Here is a 22224-nt window from a genome sequence, read left to right as displayed (position 1 = left end):
ATATTTTTTTTAAAAAAATGCAATAAGACAGGTAAAGTGATTAAAGGAAGCGATCAAAACCACATATCTGTGCATGTGATGGTGGCCTCAATATCTTTATTCCTTGCAGCATTCCAGTGTGGTGGTTGTATAAACTAACAGCACTGAATTTTGAATTGCATTTTGTTATGTTTCTGTATACGCTGGAAGCTACCCAGAGGGGCTGGGGCGACCCGGTCACATGGGCAGGGTACAAATAATAAAATTATTACTATTATGGTAATATAATCTATCAGTACTGTGGTGGGTAATTAGTCTTGAGCATCTGTTTTAGCACTTGTTTTCCTCCACCTTACTCCAGAGGCTCTCTAACCAGTAGAGTGCTTTGGCATTGCCTGAGGATATATTGAAGTCATGCTCATATCCCTCCCCAGTAGGATGCTTGGTTCCCATTGGGGTCTACAATTTGAGCAAACATTCATCTGATGGTAGGTACTTACAAGAGGCGTGAGGCGGCACATGTACAGAATGCATACAGTGGTACAGTGGTGCCTCGCAAGACGAAATTAATCCGTTCCGCGAGAGTCTTCGTCTAGCGGTTTTTTCGTCTTGCGAAGCAACCCTATTAGCGGCTTAACGGATTAGCGCTATTAGCGGTTTAGCGGCTATTAAAGGCTTAAAGGCTTAGGGGATTAGCTGCTAAAAGGCTATTAAAGGCTATTAAAGGCTTAGCAGATTAGATAAAGGGGGGGGGAAAGCGAAAAAAAAATCTCTAGACTCGCAAGACATTTTCGTCTTGCGAAGCAAGCCCATAGGGAAATTCGTCCTGCGAAGCAACTCAAAAACGGAAAACCCTTTCGTCTAGCGGGTTTTCCGTCTTGCGAGGCATTCGTCTTGCGGGGCACCACTGTACCTCGTTTTACGAACTTAATCCGTTCCGGAGGTCCGTTCTTACACCGAAGCCGTTCTTAAACTGAGGCGCGCTTTCCCTAATGAGTCCACCAGCCACCAGTGCCCTTCCACTGTTCGTTGACCGAGGTAAAGTTCGCTAACCGGAACAATACTTCTGGTTTTGCGGAGTTCGTAACCCGAATAGTCAGTTAACAGGACTGTTCGTAGACCGAGGTACCGCTGTATTGGCAAATTACGGCGATGGATTGCAGCTTTACAGCATACCCAAACTCTCTGTGAGCAAAATCGGGGGAAGGGGCATGAGATCTGGGGCTTAGCACAAAAGTACTTGTTAATAATTATCCCACATCTTTGCAGTTGGTGGTGGTGGTAATGGTGGCCATGTTGGCTGGCTGCCTTTGAGAGTGTGGCGGGTTTAAAAGTTGATTGATTTATTTAATGCAGCTTTGTAAGGAAGCCCATGATAGCTGATTAGCTTAAAGCAGGCATAGGCAAACTCGGCCCTCCATATGTTTTTGGGACTACAACTCCCATCATCCCTGACCACTGGTCCTGTTAGCTAGGGATCATGGGAATTGTAGTCCCAAAACATGGAGGGCCGAGTTTGCCCATGCCTGGCTTAAAGGCTAGCAGAACAATCTGCAAAGAGGCTACTGTTGTGTGTTTTCATACTGGCTGCAGAGGAAGGTGACAAGCAGCTAAGTCATACTTGGATAAGAATAACCATTTAAATAAATGTGCTTAAATGGGTCTACTCTGAGCATGAGTTACATCGTATAATGCAAGTGTCCCTGCCCAATCTGGTAGAGATGATATAATAGTGAAAAAGAGAAGAGGAGACCAGACTAGCAGGAAAATTCAGACACTAATTCTTCATAGAGTATTCCCCAGTATCACCCGTATTGGCAGGGAATGCCCTGATGGTGCTGCTGCCACTGGATGTTGCCCAGCTGGTGTTGACCTATGTCAGGGCCTTTTCGGTGGTGGTTTCCCATTTGTGGAATGCCCTCCTTGGTGAAACGCATTTGTATCCCTCACTATTCACTTTCGCAAGGAATTTAAAGATATTCTTGTTTACCCAGGCACTCGATGACTGAAATATACTGTTCCTGGCAACCATGAAAATGATTAGTTTCAAGAGTATGTGATTGTTTTTAGACAAATTTTTAATTTTACTTTTAGTTGAATTGTTTTATCACTTTTCTGTGTCCTGCTGCCCTAGGTCCCTTGGGAGGTAAATTTAATAAATGAATACATAAAGTTATATATGTTTATTTTATTTATTAAATATCTATTCTGCCCTTCATTTGAGGATCAAACGGCAGTTTACAATAACCCCCCCCCACAAAAATACATACTGTAGTAACAAAAAGAAACAATACCCCACAGTTTAAAAGGCCATAGATTTATTTTTATATGGAGACAAAAAAGTGATATTTTGATTTTCTATTCATATATAGTTAATACTCTATTGTTTTTTAATTATTATTTCTTTAGGCACTTTGATCACAGCTGCGGTATCCATGCTGAAGAGAGATTGTGGCTCAGCATCATGTTCAGCCATAGCAACGCTATTCGTATGAGTGGACTCATTCTGCAGTTAAGCCAAGTTTCCAACACACCTGCTAGAAATGGAACTTCCTGGAGGCGTCTAAACTCTGAAGTTTGTGAAAGGAACTGTTCTTGTAATTAGTGCTGTTCAAGCCAAGCAGCTGTGAATAATTTGTATGCATCTAAGGCATTACCTATAGGGATTGTGTCTAAGCGACAGAGCCTAGGGCTTGCCGATCAGAAGGTCGGTGGTTCGAATCCCCGCGACGGGGTGAGCTCCTGTTGTTCGGTCCCAGTTCCTGCCCACCTAGCAGTTTGAAAGCACATCAAGTGCAAGTAGATAAATAGGTATTGCTCCAGTGGGAAGGTAAATGGCGTTTCCGTGCGCTGCTCTGGTTTGCCAGAAGTGGCTTAGTCATGTTGGCCACATAATCCGGAAGCTGTCTGCGGACAAACGCCAGCTCCCTCGGCCAGTAAAGCAAGATGAGCGCCGCAACCCCAGAGTCGCCCGCGACTGGACCTAATGGTCAGGGATACCTTTACCTTTAAGGCATTACCTATTAATGTTCCTATTTTACATTCATTCACACTTTATTAGATATTTTTATATAGATACATATATAATTTCTGAACTTTGAAGTCTGAGATGGTGCTTTTTAATTTTTTTAATGCTGTGTCTGATGTAATAAAGTAGATCATTATTTGTTAATTGAATACAGTAATAAAAAGTTTGATAGTTATTCATATTGAATATTATATTAATATATTATTAAATAAAGCATACCTTTGCACAATTCTCCTTGAGTCTTTGGTATTTTCCTCATCTCATCCTGTTTATTAATATAATCAATAAAGCAGAACCTGTTTCATAAAACGAATCCATTTCCTGTTTTTGTCTTTATGCAAGGCCTTGATTTAGTTTGTTTTTCTGCTAATATAAAAATGCGAACTTTATTATACCAAGCTTCTAACGATGGATCTTTAGAGTATTTCCAGCATTTTTCAACCAGTAAAAACCATGGTACCCTGATAAAAACAAGAAGAAGCATTTCCTTATATAGGATGTGGACATTTTGACAATGAAAGATTTGATAATGATATTAATTTTGGAGCCATCTGTATTTCCTTCTTTACAGTAAGACTATACAGTATTTTTTAAAGATGCCCTGTCAAAACCCATGCACATATTGGCATTCCCAGCATATGTAGGAAATATGCCTCCCATCACTTGCATCTCCAACAAGTTTTGTGCCCATTATTCTTTTAAACTTTGGGCTGTTCCTATTGTCCCATTGTAAATGTTTGATGCCAGAACTTTCATTGTAGAGTAAAGTCAAAAGCATCAATTGCTCAAATCCTGTTAAAGACCTAGTAGCCTGATTCCTGCTCTTTTGGTTTGAGATAAAGAAAAGATTGATGTAACTGGGACCAGTTTACTCATATCGTACCCAAGCTGACCTAATTTGGGAGCTGCCCCTTCAAACAGATCATGTATAAAAACTATGCCCCACATTTGCCACTGGCTTAAGTATTGAATTTTGCTCCTCCAAAAATAAAATAAAAAATAAAATAAAAGGGAGTAACAGAAAAGAAAATGGGGTTTACTCTGTCAGGAGTTTAGCCTACACTTGAGTAGGACCCTCGCAGAGACACATGCCTGGCTGGCATGTTCCCTCCCTTCTGGTCTTTCGTTCGGGAGCTTCAAAAGCTTTCTTCAGCCCGAACATCACAACGACCAATGCCAACCGACACCGGCACACTCCGCAGAGTTTGCGTGTGGCTTGCATGACAGACCTCAGCAACTCATTTTGGCTAATCTACTTTATTTACATATAAACACACACAGAGCACTGCAACATGGCTCCCTCTCTCTCTAGCATCAGACAGCAAAGAGATAAAGAACAAAGGACAATAGTCCCACTTCACGGAACACAGTAACACAAACATCCTGTCTGTAGTGGTTAAGAGCAGTAGATTCGTAATCTGGGAAACCGGGTTCGCGTCTCCACTCCTCCACGTGCAGCTGCTGGGTGACCTTGGGCTAGTCACACTTCTTTGAAGTCTCTCAGCCCCAGTTACCTCACAGAGTGTTTGTTGTGGGGGAGGAAGGAAAAGGAGAATGTTAGCTGCTTTGAGACTCCTTCGGGTAGTGATAAAGCAGAATATCAAATCCAAACTCCTTCTTCTCTGTGGAGTCAAAACATACAGTCATGTGAAAGACAACAATCCTATGACTGCAATCACAGAGCCAGGAATTCTAACATATTCTGCCCCCCTCCCAGGCTATAAGCATGTAACTGAGGGACGGATTATATGTGGTTTCTGGATACACCCCCTAAATTTGTAAGGTAAACTGTGCACTGCCCTGTACTTAGTCAAACCCTGCAGGGAGACTCACCTGGTACCATAATTGTATACTGTACAGTGTTTTTCTTCTGGAAAAAAGTGCTGGAAATACCTATCCTTCAGTACCCCCAGAAAAAAAGCAGTGATTATATACAGATTTAGGTGCCAGACTTTTGGCTCTGAATTCTGTGGCCTCCTTTTGAGTGGCTGGGAAGTTTCAATCTTGCCTTGTTTTTAAAGGATTGCCTTTCAGGTTTTTCTTTTTCTTCGATGCTGGTTTTTAGTTATAATATAATGATGAAAATAATTTTATTATTTATACCCCACCCATCTGGCTGGGTTTCCCCAGCCACTCTGGGCAGCTTTGGGTTATCACAGTAAGAAAGAAAGATGAATAAATCCAATAAATAAAAATAATTGAGAATTTATTATTCTCCCCATTTCTTTTAGTGGATTTATTGATCGGTTTTCAATGTTCTTTCAAGTTGGATGATTACTATGGGTGATTATTTATTGCATTTGACTGAAGTGGTGTACATCGCACTCTTAAAAATTGTTGGCATTTAGTGCTTGATTTTACAATCAGGAATTATAGCAGATTTTTTAAAATGGCTAATTAATTTTTAAACCCGAGTCTAAAATTATGCAGAAAACAACTAGTGCGCATGTACCAATTCAGATTCTTTCTCTCCCTCCTTCCCCCTCCTTTTCTGTCTCACTTTGGCGCATGCGCCGTCAGGGCCGTCCCGTCCCCGCGCCTAGAGAACGTACTTTACGTTCACGCTGGGCGGAGCCTCTATTCGCATGCGCATTTCTCCAAACCGAAGCCAACTAGTAGAGCTGGGCGGGCGGGCGGGCGAGGGTGAGGCTGGCGTAAGCGCGCTTACCCGGGTTGACCGGCGCGACGTCCCACGAACTGACCCTCACCGGCGCCCGTACAACCAGCGCATGCGCATGCGTCTCTCTCTATCTTTTTTTTGTTTCCTCCTCCTCTTCCTCCGCCAGTTTCCTGTCAGGAGGCGGATGGCAGAAGCAGGGCCCGGCTCGGAGCGGGAGGGACGAGTTAGGGAGGCGCCTTGACTGGAGCGCAGCGGGTTGACGCCTCGCCGGAGAGACAAGGTAGAGCCGGCCGGTCCCGGGAGGGCTTGGCAGCTTGTGTGTGAGGGCCGAGGTGTCTAGGCCGCTCTAGGCCCGGCCTGAGAAGCGAGCCAGGCCTCGAACTCGGACCTCCCCCCCCCCTTTCTCCTCTCGCGCGCGCCTGAGGGAGTTAACGGGCGCCGGGAAGGGCCAAGAAGGGCCGGTCCCGCCGGCAAGAGAACGCAAACGCCACTCCAGGAGCTTTTTCTGCTGGGGAGCTTCCGCGACAGGGTGACGGGACCTTTTTCGCCCTGCCGGATCGGGCCAGCGGCCCCTGTATCCCCAGCATCCTAGTCTCAACAGTGGTAGGGAGGGAAGGGCTGTGCCGGTCCGTGGCTGCGGTTTAGGGCACCCGCTTTGCACGCAGGGTGTCCCAGGATCAGGCCAGGTTGGCTGGGTGGAGAGGAGCCGAACTGAAACCCTGGAGAGCCAGTCATTGCATTTGTTTTTGTTTTATTGCAGGCACCCGCAAACTCGGCCCTTCAAATGTTTTGGGACTACAACTCCCATCAACCCTAGCTAACAAGACCAGTGGTCAAGGATGATGGGAGTTGTAGTCCCAAAACATTGGAGGGCTGAGTTTGGCGATGCCTGGTTTATTGCATTTACGCCCCACTTTTCTCTCCCCAAGGAGCTCAAGGTGGCACACATGGTTCTCATTTAACCCCCTGCAACAACCCTGCGAGGTAGGCTAAGCCGAGAGACCGCAACTGGCCCCAAGGGCAAGCCCACTGTGTTTCGTGACTGGGGAATTGAACCCAGGTTCTTAGTCCACTAACACTAACCACCACACCACACTGTAGAACAGCCTTTCTCAAGGCTAGGGTGTTGTTGGACTACGACACCCATCACCCCTGGTTAGCAGGACCGATAGTCAAGGACGATGGGTATTGTAGTCCAACAGCACCCCAAATTTGAGAGGTGCTGCTGTAGCTGTACCAAGCTAGATGGAGCCAATTGTCTGAGTTGTTTAGGCACAGAAACACAAGAAAATTCCTTTTTTTGTGTATCGTTGTTAATATTGATATGTTATGGGCGTAGAGAGCTGCCGCTTTGGGTGTCATCAATCATTCGCTTCTCACAGCCAAACCCTTATACAATGACTTGGAGAAATAAAAGTAATAGAACCATTCAGACAAGAGTACAGATTTATGTGATTCATTTTAAAAGGATCATGAACTCCTTAATCAAATAGATCTTTTAAGTGCCATGCATAATAAAATTGTTGATAAATTACAACTAAACTCCACCAAAAAAAGGATGCATAGAATAATTTTTAAAATTCAGATTTAATTTGTAAAATGTTTAAAACAAATGTAAGTAATTAAATTACATGTCTGGATAGACTTGTGAAAGTGCTACTGGGTGCAGAGAAAAAGATACTGTACTGGATTAAGACACCAATTCTTTTTTTCCTTAAGGAAAGAAAATTAGCAAAAATAAGGTTTTAACTCCTACAGTGAAATTTATTTTAAGTTTGTTTCAGCAAAAACCTACAGAGAATCTTGTGGCTCCTTAAAGGTGGCCAAATTTATTATGGCACAAGCTTTTGTGGACTACAGTCTTCTGTATCAGAAGCATGAGATTTTTAAGGCTTTCCTGAATGCTAGAACTGAAGGGGCCACACAAATGTTAACTAGAAGGGAGTTCAATAGCTGCAAAGCTACCACCTGGAAATAACTTATTAATTAAATATTTAAGAAATTTAATTTTTATTAGTGCTTTGGGAACCTTCTGCTATTATTCAGAAGCAAGTGAATGTGGTTCTCCCTCTCCCACTTTTTAAAAACACCCACAACAACCCTGTGAAGTAGCAAAACAACAAAACAATAACAGATGTATTATGACATAAGCTTTCAAGGTCTGCTAGAGTCCTGTCCTTCAGATGTGTGAGGCGCTGCCCTGAGTTGAAGCGGGGAAAGATTGTAGAAAGAGGTTAGAGAGAAATAAAATTCTGAATAAGCACGTTAACGGTGGCAGTTCCTACACCCAAGTTATTAGCAACTTGAATAAGACTTTGTGCATCATATTGTCCACAGACGTGAAAGTCATAATAAATGTGTTTGGTTTTAAGATGTCATTTCATTCTTCTATTTATGTTTCACATCATAAAAATGAGACAGTAACTGCAGAAAACAATTTTAATCCTTCTGTTGTGGTTCAGCATAAAACATTTAACAGAGTATGCAGTACTATCCAGGAGAATATTAACCTTTCTTTTCTTGTCTTACACTTGAAAGGTGCAACTAGTGGTAATAGATCTAGTAGCAGTCAGGCGGAGCACATCTGTTTAAATAATTTGGAAAAGTTGGAAAGAAATTAAATACATTTATTTCTATAGTTCCATCAAGGTACATACGTGTATTTTCCAGGGTAACATAAAAAAGCCTGGACTGGAAACTTGGGGAAATCTTTAAAAACCCCTCACAATCATTTAATTTCAAAAGTGGTTGAGGGCACAAAGGGAGTGGAAAGACAAGCCTGACAAAACACTGGAGGAATGCTGTCTTTACTGTGTTGCTTAATGAACTTTTCTAAATTTCCCTTTAGACATTGAGAACATTAAAAAGGTGATAATGCACCATGGCAATGGTCCTCAAAATGCCCAACGCCAGCTCCAAAGGTCCCGCTCCTTCACTGGCAGCGAGGGTGAAGACCAACAGGCGAACCTGCCCCAGTCCCCAGCACCTTCGTTTGCTCCTTCAGCAAGCCCATCAGCACCACAGTCTCCCAGTTATCAAATCCAGCAGTTTATAATGAGCAGAAGCCCAGTCGCTGGGCAGAATGTGAACATTACCCTGCAGAATGTTGGACCGGTTGCGACAGGAAACCAGCAGATCACGCTTACTCCGTTGCCGATCCCGAGTCCGACCTCCCCGAGTTTCCAGTTCAGCCCTCAGCAAAGGAGGTTTGAGCATGGGTCCCCCTCCTACATTCAAGTTACTTCGCCTTTGCCAACACAGGCTCAGTCTCAGAGCCCCACGCAGCCTAGCTCTATGCCAGTGCAGTCCATATCAAATGTTCGGGCGGGCACCCCAGGGCCTGGCTTGGGGATGTGCAGCCAGAGCCCGACACGAGGCTTTGTTGATGCGAGCGTTCTCGTGAGACAGATTAGCTTGAGCCCTTCAAATGGCGGGCACTTTGTGTATCAGGAAGGCTCCGGCATCACCCAGATATCTCAAGGAACCACAGCTCAGGTGCAGCTTTCATCTTCCGGAGCACCTGCTGCGGTTCGAGAACGTAGGCTGTCGCAGCCCCACTCGCAGACCGGTGGCACCATACACCACCTTGGACCACAAAGTCCCGTCGCTAGTGGAGCAAATATCCAACCTTTACCTAGCCCTGGTCACATTGCAACAAATAACCTGCCACCTCATATCAGCAACATCATCCAAGGCATGCAGCAACAGCAGCAGGTTCTCCAAGGTCAGCAGTTGAGCAGATCCCTGGGATATGACCGGACTTCTAGTGGGCTGATAGCTGGAGTTGGAGGAGCTTCTGCTTTTGGAATGACATCGCCGCCACCTCCCACAAGCCCTTCCCGGGCCAGCATGCCACAGGGGCTGACAAGCCTCCCTCTTGCTCCTTCACTAAGTGCTGTGGGGAAAAAAACAAAGAAACTGGAGGAGATCCCCCCAGCTACTCAAGAAACTGCTCAGCTGAGAAAGCAATGTTTGGACCACCACCTCAAGGAAATGGAGGTGTTGAAAGACGCTTTCAAAGAGTATTTGATTGAGTTGTTTTTCCTGCAACATCTGCATGGAAATATGATGGATTTCTTAGCTTTCAAGAAGAAGCCTTGTGCAGCGTTGCAAGCATACCTCAGGCAGAATGACTTGGATTTGGAGGAAGAGGAGGAAGAGGAACAATCTGAGGTTATCAATGATGAGGTAGGAACTTGCTGTTCCAATAATTTAGAAACCTACTGAAGCCTAGAATTATTTATACCAGTTATTTGATTTCTATTTCTGCAATCTGTAGTGTGCATACTTGGAACTCAGTACATTTGAAAACAGTAAGATTTGTATTGGAGTACGAAGCATGATTGGGTTGCAAGATTTATTAGGCCAGTAGGTAGCGCAGCATATCCTGCAGCATTCGTCTTTAAGGTTTGGTGTTTTGATGTTGCAAACAGATTTGCTGGACTTAGGTTTAGGATCTTAAATTTTGCTGTTATTTGTAATTCCATTTGATCTGATTTGTGGTTTTGTTCATAGATTGGTTATGGTGTAGTAGGTAGAATGTTCCTCTTTGATCAGGAAGATGCGAGTTCAAGTCCTGTTCTTACTTTAGCCATGAAATCCAGTTGGTGACTCCAAACAAGTAGCCATCTCTCAGCTTAACTTGTCTTGCAGTGTTGTTATGATAAAATTAGAAAGTGTGGGAAATGGAGAAAATTCCTATGCAATGTTGCCCTCAATTTTTTAGAGCTAGCTCAGGGTACACATATGAAAATGATACGAAGTTATGACGTGCTGGCTTGCAGTGTTACAAAAATAATGGCAAAATCCTTCGGGAAATATAAATATTTTCTAGTTGTAACCAAAGTGTCAGAAAAGCTGGTTTAACATGGAAGCAGAAGTTGTAGGGCATTTTTCTGTTTTCTGTTTGCTTGCTTTCTCACCAGTCATGCTCACACAGGAACTTTAAACTTGAGTATAAATTTGCACAGTAGGTTTACTGGCACTCAGCTAAAATGGCAAACTTAGCTGTCAGTTAAAAGAAGGTTCAGCTATGTAATTTGTGGTTTATCCAGTGTGTGGTTACTCAGAAGCAAGTCCCACTATGTTAATTGGGGCTTACACCCAGGTAAGCGTGCATAGGATTACAGCCATGATTTTGTAATAACATCAAGTGAAAACTTGAAGCAGGCTTAATTTAGGGCTCCACCAGTTTCTCCAAGTATCACTGTAGTGCAAAATAATGATAAAGGCCTGGATACCAAAACCCGGTAGCTCGTTCCACATTAGCAAATAATACACTCTGGGGCTATGTTTATCAAATAGCTTCCTCCTCTCTTGCTGCATAGCAGAGTTTGAAACTGAACTTCTCAAGCAGGCTCTGGTGTCTGCTGTTGAAAAATGGTTTGTTTGTTTTTTATAATCAGCCCTGGTGAAAGAAAGCTACTGGGATCCTGCTCCACATGTTTAATTTTGTTACATTAAAAAAAAGTGCAGTCCAAAAGAAATTTAAACTCTTCATTATCTGTAACTATCTGGCGCAGACACCGCTTTCTGTTGTTATCTTGCAAAAACTGTCAAGCCTAAAGTCTGTGTCTTTTTTTATAAAAAGCAAATTAACAATGCAATCTTATACATTCATAGTCGGAAGTCAATTCCATTGAGATTTGCAACTTGAATGGTTTTGCAAGCTTAGCAGTAAATTGTCGAATACTTATACAAATGTTTACTGGTAAAACACAGGTATAAACAGGATTTCTGGAAGTCCCATATTTCAAAGGGGTTCATTCCAATTTATGATACTATTGATTCTAAAGGTGATGTTTACCTACTTTAAACTTCCAAATAATGTGTTTATTTTTTAATTTAAATAATTTATTTACCACTTAACTACAATAGTCTCTAAGTGGTTCGCAAAGATACAATACAAAGAATAAAAATAAGTTAAAATTATAAAATCAAGCTTCAATTAAAATGCCTGCTGGAATAAAAAAAAGCCTTCAGTTCAGTAGGTGACTCTTTACTTGATGCCAGATCTCCAAAGTGTTTCCTTTTGTGAAGAGTTGGAGGCCTTTGAATCCCTCAGTTTGGAACAAATTGGTCACTCACATAATGGGAGCTTGTAATGTCATGAGTGAGGCATATAGCGCTTATATGCAGGGAATACCTCTGAAACAATTTCAGGACTGAGACCTTGTAATAGGTGAAGGATGTATAGTTGCTGGCTTGCAAACTACCATTTCCAAAGAGCCAGTCTCTTCTTCCAATTCAGTATTGTAAATATGTTGACATTTTCAATACTATCTTGATTACCTATTTAATGGCAGTTGTTAGTACTCTAATGACCTATTTGCTTCCATCAAAATGGTGGGGGCTGTGTGGTCTCACAAAACTATAGAGTGGAAAGCAGGTGAACATCAATTTGAAATTATTTTTAATGAATAGTGACATAATTAACAAAACGAAAAGAACAACAAATAAAAAACAAAACAAAAAGGACAACAGGCACTTGACATAAAACTCCTTATTGCAGCTTAAGGGGTTTCAGAGTAAGACACTCCTCCTTCAGGAGCTTGAAATGCTTGAGAGTTCTTAAAATTCAAGAACTCATTCTTAAATATAACGAGCTCAAGCTTGAAAAAATAGTACGTACAACCAGGGCTTTTTCCAGCCAGAACTCACTCAAACGCAGTTCCAGTTCCAGTACCTCTCAGGTGGGCTCCATTGCCATTCTAACGAAGGAGGTGTTCATGGTGAGCTTCAGCACCTCTTTTTCTAGAAAAATAGTACTGAGTACAACTTTGTTTATTTAATTCATAAAATTTATGCACTGCTTGACAGTAGAGGACCTCAACATGGTTGAATCTCTGCAATTTATAATCAAAGTGATAGTACTTTGGATCAGTGTTTCTAAGTTTTACAGAAGTGCTTGTCAGGCATGATGAATACTCAGAACACTAAACGTGGAATCAACTCTTGCTTGTTAAACAAAATCAAATATGTTTTCCTGCAGAATCAATTCTAATGAAAAATGCAGCAAAAAGCTATCTCATTGGTGTTGTGCATCCCTTTGGTTTCAAACTTTTGCTATGAAGACAGATGCTCCTAATTTTCGAAATGGTTATTCTTCAGAAAGTCTTTCCAAAATTCATTATAAAGGTTGAGTAAAGGCATTTAAGTTCATCTGAGTAGGCCTGGTGGCATGGCACATAAAATCAAATGTATCACTTCTTAAATTTTGATAAAGTACATTCCTTTCTATAGACAGTAATTTTTAAGGAGACTGATTTTGACCTATATCCCCCCCCCCAACAGTATATCATTTCCCACCCCTTTACTTTATGAATGGTCAAAATGATTTATACCTGCTTAACCGGTCCTGTGTGACATAAATGGATGTTTAAAGCCTTTCACTTAAATTTATAACAGTTTTGCAGGTATCCCTATTTAACACTCAATTTAATAAAACCTTTTCCCCCCTTTGTAAAAAATAAAATGGACTTATGGAAGACGTTTGAAGAAACAAGTAATAAACTTCCAGGAACATTGACAATGTTACATTTTCTTTTGAAAAACAAGGCACTTTGGGGGTACCTCTTTCTCTTTGTATTTTGTGCATTTCCTCACTCTTATTCCCCCTTCCTTTTATCACCTTCTGCTAAAGCAATGCAACTTCATCCCTTGCCTGGGTGGGCTGATTATTATGGGAGTTTGGGGGAGGCTGCGAGGAGGGGAGAGAATGCAGGCTATGCTCATTGCTTAATAAATGTTGGGGCTCTTCTGAGTGTGAACTGTCTGTCATGCTAATTTTGTTGTCTGTTAGAAAGCCCATATCTCAAGTTAACCCATGTTTATTTGCCTATTCTAAATTTCAGTGAAGACTTTAGGTGGCGAGCGGTCGCAAGTAGCCTGTGCCTCGCCCCATTCTGCTGTCTATAAAGACAAAGCAGAACGTCTTATTTATTTTCTTTTTTCTTCTTAAAAAAAAGTGGGTTCAAGTCCCATCACACCCATGGGCCTTTTCTTAAAATCCCCTCTTCAGCGAGGAACCATCAATACAATGCAAAGTGGAGTGTGTTGATCAGATTTTTTAAAAACGGAAGAAAAGAAAATGATTTCCCTTTTTGTTTCCCCCCAAAATATCTTCTCTCAGGTAAAGGTTGTGACAGGAAAGGATGGGCAGACTGGTACTCCTGTTGCTATAGCAACCCAGCTTCCTCCAAATGTTTCTGCTGCTTTTTCATCCCAGCAGCAACCATTTCAGGTACTTTTTCAATGGTTCTAAACTTGTAGTTTCATCCCAAGTGATTATTACTATTCCTTTTTTTCTCATTCAGATTTGGTATTTGAAAATAGAACCTGCATTTCCCCACCCCACTCCCTGAGAGCCCATCCCTTTTCATCTAAAAAACAGAAATGAATAGTAAAACCTCTTAAAATTTCAGATGCATGAGTGTTTACGGAGCTTTGAGGAAGTTACTTTTCCCCACCTCTTGTTTCAAAGTTGCTGGCTTATTTCATTAACTTTCAGCTTTTGATGTGTTCCGCTTTGGTTTGCTTGTCTTTGGTTCCCTTGTGCGTTCTGCCTAGTAACAGTGTGGGTCTCTGTGTCTGTGGAATATGACTGTGGATTCTTTCTAAAATTCTGTTCTCTCTCTCCTCCCCCTTTTGTCCTTGATTTTGAAGGTTTTTGAATACAGATACAAAAAAGGGGCAGAACTGCCACTGCACCTTTTCTCTTTCTGATGCAATTTAAATTACCACACTTTACAAATGCATAATAAAATACCTTGCTGTTTAATAGTCAAATGTATGCACAACAGACCTTATGAATTGTTGGATTAAATTGTGGGTGCCAGAAAATAGAGTGAAAGAGTTATCATGCCCTGCGCTGAAGGGTTGTGCTCAAAATAATGGTCTGGTTCAGATGTAATGTAATCATGTAAAACCATGATTGATTGTAAGGTTAGAGAGCCTAACTCACATACTATTTTTCTCTCTCTTTTTCTCCTGAGAGGAGGACAGCTTCTGCTTTGAACTAAGCACAGTTGTGGGACCTCCTGTGGTCTGCTATAACTATAGCTTGTTCTTCACAAACAAGCTGTGGTTTGGTATCTTGGTTTGTTAACTAACTGCAGTTAGAGCAAACCATAGCTCTCTGAGTTCAGAAATAATGGAATTGTGGCTTAGTTCAAAACTGGAAGGTTTTGATCATAGGAACATAGGAAGCTGCTTTATACTGAGTCATGTCACTGGTCCATCTAGCTCAGTATTGTTTACAGTGATGGGCAGCATCTCTCCTGGGTTCCAGGCAGAGAAACAGGGAAGACATAGGTCTGACCCTTTGGCCAGCTCATTCTAATAAAGACAAATTAGCTTTTTTTTGTTTCTTAAGCAGGCCATTATGACAGACTAGGGTGCCTCCTAGGCAGAAAGGCATTTCAAAATATTGTGTACAGAAAATGTCATCTACAATTAGTGTGTGGGACATTACTTTAATGATATTTTATTTGCATATATTCAAATGTTAAGAACTTGTTTTGTGTTCCACACTTTATTTGGTATTACAATTCCTTTTATTATTTTGTTCTAAACTATATCTTTATGGCAAGCATCAATTCTTTACACAGGGTGAGGTTTTCCCCCATCCTTACCTGATATATCATATGTGCACCAGGTATTACCTCCTTTGTAAACAAAACGAAACAGAAACCTAATGTCTACAAGTATATCTCAATCTGTAAATCTAAATTTATGTAAAGCTAAATTTCATATTTACCTAAAGTGTACATTTTAAAAAATTGCTGCCTCTATTATAGTTATAGTTACAATTCTGAAGCCATTTGGTGGACCTTGATGAAACTCTCCAGCCTTAGGCTGTTATGCCAACACACTAACGCCAACACACACATTCAAAGCAGAATTCAAAGTAGGAGTTGCTTCCAAATAAATGTGCTTAGGTACTGGTGCTAATGGTAATGGTAATACGTACACAGTTTGTAGCAATGTTCATATTCTTAGACACTCTTACCTGGGAATGAAGCTACAGTCCCACATCCCTTTATTTGTGAGTAAGCCCCTTAATTCAGACTTACCTCTGAGTAGACATGTGTATTGCACTGTTAGTTGGGTTCTTTCCATTAAACATTTTACGCTATATTGACATGTCCATTGAAATCTAGATGAGCTCTCCGAAGGCAGCAGTCTAATGACCTGTTTGCTCCCATCAAGACAGTGGTGGCTATGCAGCTTCAGAGAACGAGAGACACTGACTACATGAGCAGATATCTGCCCAGCCTCCTGCCCTCCAAGCGTTTTGTACTACAACTCCCATCAGCCCCAGCCAACATAGGCATGTTCAGGGGTGATGGAAGTTGTAGTCTGAAACATCTGAAGGGCACCAGGTTGGGGGGAACCAATGGGGGAGGCTTCTTCTCCTGCCAGGGGGAACTACAAGCCCTCCCTCCACTCAACAGGCCTATAATAATGATGGACTTTTTGCCCTTGTATGGTGATTGGATTAATGAATCACTTTTGCTGGTACCCACTTCGTTTTCAGATTTCTGCCTCCAGTATCTTGAGGATTGGTCTGTCCTAGCATTGTTGTTTCTTGCATACATTGGCATCTACTGTTTTGGGGAAATTGGATGGTCCCTGTGAACTGGGGGTGACGGGAAGGGCACAGAATCTTGGTGGGATTGGTTGTAGCATTGAAAGCACCAAATTCTTGGTGTCTCCATGCGTGAAGTAAAAAAGGTTATGATTTCATTCCAGGATCAAGCAAATGAAGGTTTTCAGCTGTGGGGGATGAAGCCTTTACCTTAACTTTGCTTTGTTAGGAAAGAAAGAGAGAAAGCTGCATAGATTTCCCTTTCTGTAGCGTTACCTGTGTCATATAAAAATGAATATTCTTTGTAAAATAGATTCAAAATCATCTTTAATAACAATCATTGAAAGCTAAGAGGTAAGTATATTGGAGTTGCTTTACATTCCTTCATTATAGACATGTTTTAAAAAATGGCCAGCAGCTCTTGGACAGATTTTTCCCTAGATTTTCTCATGCACCATTTTTCTTATTTAAAGAAGGGTTCGTGTATATAAGGTTCTGTCAAAGAAGTTGAGGATTTAATTGAATTCTGACTGCTCTGTTTTTGTTTTATAATAGCAGGCGCATGCAGGGACTCCAGTAACAGGAACTGTGAATACCATAGAAATTGAAGCTTTTAAGAGACAACAGGCACTTACATCAGCAGGTATGGTTCCTTTCAGTGGAACTTTGATCATCCCTTTCGGCTATTAACACCAGGACCATCTTAAATCTAGTGCTTTTTAAAAAGCGTGCTTCAGTGTGACCATGTGGCCTGTTCGTTGCGATGGGAGTTTTGGCTTATGCCATGTGCTCCTCCCACAGCCAGTAAGCTGGATTTCACATGGGCATGGTGTGCATTTGAGCCAACTACTGCCCTGATGCTGTACTTTTCCACAGTAGAGCTGTAGATAAACAGAAAGCCGAATTTAAAACTCACGGGGCATCTTTTTAAAACACTGTAACCTGAACCCCTTCCACTATACCCTGCCGTAAATGGAATTTGAATATCACCAGATTCGTCTAAGAGACCCCGAATTGAAGTGGGCCGTCATGGGATGGTTTTTCAGCATCCAGGTGTGACTTCAGGAGTCCCTCTTCAACAACTCATGCCAACAGCACAAGGTACTGTGTTGCCACATGCCAACCGCAGATTAATTTAGCAAGGGGGGGCGTTGGCACCAGAAGCAGAAACCTCACAAAACACAGCCTTTCTGAGATCTCAGGTTCTGCCCTATGCTTTCCCCTTGTAAATTAATATTTGGTGTGAAATGCCACGTTCCCTTCAAAGGAGCTGAGCGGTAGGCTCCAGTAGTGCATGTGGGCCTGGAAAATGGCCACGCGAGTTGATGCAGAATCATTCACTTGGGAGTTTTCCAGTTTGCAAGAAGGGTGGTTCTCTTTTAGACGTTTTTCATTTTAATTCCACATTAGTTCTTGCATTTGTGCGTATTTTGTTTTGTTTTTGCTTACAATTAACCGTGTCAACAACATTTTAAGACCATAGGACATGTAGGTGACCATTTAATAAAGTTGTTCGTGTTGTGTTGTGTGTACGTGACTCATGATTGGAAAAAACCATAAGATTTTGTGCATGGTAGATTGATGTTGACCGAATTTCTTACTGCGGTTCACCAATGCTAATCTTACTTTAAGTGATGCTGTAAGTGTGTCAAAGTAAGTACAGTTGTACCTCTGCTTACGTATCCCTCCGCTTACGTAAACTTCAGGATACGTAAGTGGCAAACCTGGAAGTATATTTCTGAATTTTTGCCGCATGCGCAGAAGCGGTCTCTCCGGTTGCAGAAACCTTAGGATCTGACCGGAGCTCCGGAACGGATCCCTTCCGCAACCGGAGGTACCACTGTGAAGAGTTAACTTTTATCTCCTTGACATGCTCTGGTGTCCTACAAGTCCAAAAGCCTTGGCTTGTGTAATTCAGCTCTTTCCATTTTTCTTCTTGCTTGCAGGTGGAATGCCTCCCACCCCTCAAGTGGTACAGCTCACTGGGCAGAAGCAGAGCCAGCAACAGTATGACCCCTCCAAAGGGCCTCCTGTGCAGAATGCGGCAAGTCTCCACACTCCTCCGCCTCAGCTGCCTGGGAGGCTGCAGTCAAGCAATGTCCCCCTCCCGCCTCTCCCAGCGACCCTGCAGCTTACGCAGCCGCCACAGCCACCGATCACAGACTCTCTGGCGCAACCTCAGATTCACGTGAAGGCCCAGCCGCAAAGCGTATCCGTTGCCGCTGCCGTGCCGCATGGCCAAGTTCAAGTGCCACTTCAGCAGCAGGTTCAGTCAGCGGCACTTGTACAAGGGCAGATAACAGCCCAGGTATCCCAAGCACAAGCTCCAGCACAGCAACAGGTATTTGGGCAGGAGCATGTGAAAATGTAGCCTTGGTGAAAAGTCTATCCAAAATGTTTATTTATCTTATTTATCTGTCTATACGTGCAATCTCAGGAACTCCAGCCTGCACTTCTACAGGCACCACACTGTTTCCATTCTGCATTTGCAAGAAGTCATTCCTTTGGTGTGGTAGCATCTGTACTTTGCAACTCCCTGCCTGTTGATATCAGGCAGGTACCATCACTGTATTCCTTTAGACTCACCTGTTGAAAAAACATTCTCTTTCAGCAGGCCTGTTAGACACATGATTTTTTTTAAAAATCAGATGTTTTATTGTGTTGTTTTTAGACTTTTTTTACAACTTTAAAATGTTTCAAATGTGTTATCATTTCATTTTTTGCTGCCCTGAACCAAGGGCTGCATATAACTTGAGTGAATACATGGAAAAGTAAGGGGCTGGCAGGTCCCGTCTAGAAATACATAACTGGCCAGTCAAATGTGTGTTTTGCAGCTGACCAGCTTGTTCCTTTTTATGGAGGGTAAGCAGTCATGCAAACAGGCTTCAACACAGGGGTACCACTAACAGAATTATTTTCTATTCAGGTGTGATACCAGGATACCAGGGTGCACACATGTGGAAATGCCTTCTTAAAAATACATGCAAGATGGGCAGCTGATCATTTTCCAGTCACTGCTCACATCAGGAGAGAAGCAGCTAGAATGCACAGGCATTCATTTCGGATACACGACTTGCATACTTTGTTCTTACACATCGTAACCAATGCCTATCTAGGTGCTCATAGGTGGTCTAGATTTGAACATTCCTTGTGGTTTGCTTCCCCCCCCCACCAGGTGAAAGCTGAAGTTAGAATGAAGAGATTTATTGGGGGGGGGGTGTAACTGACATTGTCTCCCAACACTCCCCTGCTTTTCATGTTTTATGGTTACAGTTACAGATGTTAGAATCCAAACCATGTAGTATGAACCCCTGAATTGGCAGAGAGTTTCAGTTGGCATGCTTACTGCAACTTAAAAAGCTATAAATGAATAAATTCATGAGAACAAACATCTTTAAGGTGAATTGACATTTGATGTTTTACCTTTAATATTCTGCTGGAAACTGCCCAGGGTGGCTTAGGAAACCCAGCCAGATGCGCGGGGTATAAATAAAATGATGATGATGATGATACTACTACTACTACTAATAATAATAATAATAATTTGTGTTACTTACATGTGTATATTTGTGCACCCAGAGTGAGGCTAATCAAGATTAAGGATGTCTCAGTTCTCAGTGGCTTCCATTGACTTCCATAGAACAAGGAAAATGGATGTGATGGGTGCTGCTTTTAGGGATGATGAATGCAAAGGCTACCCTCAGTTTCTGACATTGGGTGACATGGCCTTTACTTGTAGGTAAACTGTAGCTCTTCAAGCTTGGGATGGCGCTTGCTTGTTTGCTCATCTTTGCAGTACAAAGGCATCGCACCAGGCACCTCACAGGCTAAAACAGCTGGTGTTTCCTATGTGCTGTTGTAACTGGCTACAGTAGTATTTTCTTTGAAACAGCCTGGTTTGCATAATTAGGCCAATATTTGGTCGGTGTGTCTTTGTATCATACTGTATTACAAATGGCAGCAGTGTCTCACTGCTGAACCCCTTTCACTTGGTCTTTTTAACATGGATGTGTGCCTTTCACAGGCAGTGACCCCAGCGCGACCTTCGGCAGACACCGTCCAAAATTCCCAGCGTCTTCCAGCAAGTGTGCTTCCTCCTACCTCATCCAACCCACCAGCAACTGTTTCCAGCGTGACACCACAGCTCACTTACCTGACACAAACCAGTCGAACTTCGCCAGCGACAAATAAAGCAACTTCTCCTATTGCTTCCAAGCCCCCAGGCTTGGCTGTGACAGCAGCACCAAAGATTCAGAGTCCGGCTCAAAATACAACAGTTCTAGCACAGGACAGCTCCCAAGAGAAGCTGGCAGAACAAGTTAAGCTGGTAAGAAAACCCACCGCACAATCCGATGCCAGAATTCCCAGTATGCACACAGATTATTCATTTTTTTAAAAAAGAGAAGCTTTGAGGTGATGGCTGGATTCTTTTGCTGCTGCTTGAGAATATTTGCAATATCATCTGCCTTACGATTAGCGGTAATGAACAAGGAGACCCTTTGTTAGTGTTGTTGAGTTTCTCAGAACAACCTTCCCTGATTGCAGATCAAAAGCAGAACTTGCGTTTGTCCTCTAGCCGTGATTTGATTCCAGACAGTTGCAACGGTTTCTTTTACCATCCCAGTTAGACATAGTTCAGGAAAGATTACTTTAGGTGCCTCTCTTTCCACAGGTTTCCTGATCTTTCAGATAGCAGCTAACCACAGGGCACCCATCTCAATCCTGATAAACTGATAAGTCACCACAGATGCCAGTCTGATGGGATGGGGCATAAACTGCCTAGATCTTGCAGTGTGGGAGGTGTGTTCTTTCTAGGTATCCAGACATAGCATCAGCTGACTGGAAGTCAGAGCAATGAACCTTGGCCTATGTGCCTTTAAACCCTTTCTCTACTAATTCCATGTCCTGGTGAGGATAGACAATATAACAACCAAGGCCTGTGTGAACAGACAGCAATACCCAGGCCCAACACCCTAAGCATCCAGACCGAATCCCTTCTCATCTGAACAGAGGCCAACCTGTTGCCCGTCTTGGCACAGCTCATAGGACAAATTTTATTACTTGAATTTCTAAACTATGGATCTGGGAAAGTGGGCCTTGTCTCAAGAGGTACTTCAAGTGTGCTTCTGCCCTCCTCTCTTGAATTTTTTTTGCATCTCCAGAAAATGCAAAACCACCTTACGTTCCTATGGTACCTTTTCATTTGAGCAGAGAGCATAGATGTGTTTCACTCTACTGGGCTGAGGGGCCTCCTGTATGTCTTTATTCCCATCCTCTCCGCCTGTCCAGAGTGCTGAGAGAAAAAAAGGTGGAAAGGGCTACTCTGTGTTTCTGGTTGCCCCTCAATGACTGAGGAGGCCTTAGATTTCAGAAATCTCTGTGAGTGTGACATCTCCCCCAGTCCCACTTTCCTAGGGTCCGGTACTGCTCCCAGATCCTAGCTGGCTGCATCCTGGTGACTGAATAGTAGGCTCTCCTCAATTTTGGAGGTGTAGCCTGTGGAATATATGAGACAACCTGGAAGGCCTTCATAAGGTGCTTCTGCTGAAAAAGCCTAGACTACTAAGATCTCTTCAGGGTGGCCTGGACCAGGGACTTGAGCCCAACAGCCTATACAAGCAGGCTTCATCTCCCTCTTTCGTACTGTGAAATAAAGGAATCCAGCCACATTTACAACCCTCATGTAGTCCATAGGTTATCTTGGAGTCTTGAGAGGGTCCTCTGAAGCTCTCACATTCATTTTCTTTGAACCTGATAAGGAGGTGCCACTTAACTACTTACTTTGAAGGTAGCTTTTCTGGTGGCCAATAATTGCAGCTCACAGAATATCTGAACTGGGGGTCCTATCCGTGAGTAGTCTACACTGACGGAGCCATCCTGTGGATGTATTCCTGAGGTGACCTCAGCCATCCATTTTGTGTAGGAGCTGATTCTTCCATATATTGACCTGATACGTCATAAAGCTTAACATTACAGTATATTCCCTACTTTTCCTGGGCAGAAGGATTA

At 42.6% G+C, this 22224-nt stretch overlaps 1 protein-coding gene and 1 long non-coding RNA gene across 23 annotated transcripts in view; both read left to right on the top strand.

Annotated features, from left to right (window-relative positions):
* Positions 1-37: 37 nt before the first annotated feature.
* On the top strand, positions 38-3238 carry LOC308465451. Of its 2 annotated transcripts, none has more exons than XR_013980452.1 (2): positions 38-467; positions 2389-3238. It is a non-coding gene; the product is annotated as an uncharacterized lncRNA (long non-coding RNA). The 2 variants fall into 2 exon arrangements; XR_013980453.1 differs by lacking the exon at positions 38-467 and adding an exon at positions 895-1017.
* A 2534-nt stretch (positions 3239-5772) lies between these two features.
* The window catches only part of EP400 (E1A binding protein p400), a 73550-nt gene continuing 57098 nt past the window's right edge, over positions 5773-22224 (top strand). For 12 of the 21 annotated variants that reach the window (XM_080984998.1, XM_080984997.1, XM_080984999.1 and 9 more), the window contains exons 1-7: positions 5773-5907; positions 8476-9815; positions 13759-13869; positions 16771-16858; positions 17209-17316; positions 18162-18556; positions 20240-20542. In XM_080984998.1, coding sequence (XP_080841124.1) covers positions 8502-9815; positions 13759-13869; positions 16771-16858; positions 17209-17316; positions 18162-18556; positions 20240-20542 — 2319 coding nt within the window. In that variant the 5' untranslated portion in view covers positions 5773-5907; positions 8476-8501. The remainder of the gene's footprint in view (positions 5908-8475; positions 9816-13758; positions 13870-16770; positions 16859-17208; positions 17317-18161; positions 18557-20239; positions 20543-22224) is intronic. The other 9 variants (XM_080984991.1, XM_080985003.1, XM_080984995.1 and 6 more) reach the window with 5 other exon arrangements.

Source organism: Podarcis pityusensis (assembly GCF_964106645.2).
Source record: "Podarcis pityusensis genome assembly, chromosome: 16".
Taxonomy (NCBI): domain Eukaryota; kingdom Metazoa; phylum Chordata; class Lepidosauria; order Squamata; family Lacertidae; genus Podarcis; species Podarcis pityusensis.
This window is presented reverse-complemented; position numbering and strand designations above follow the sequence as displayed.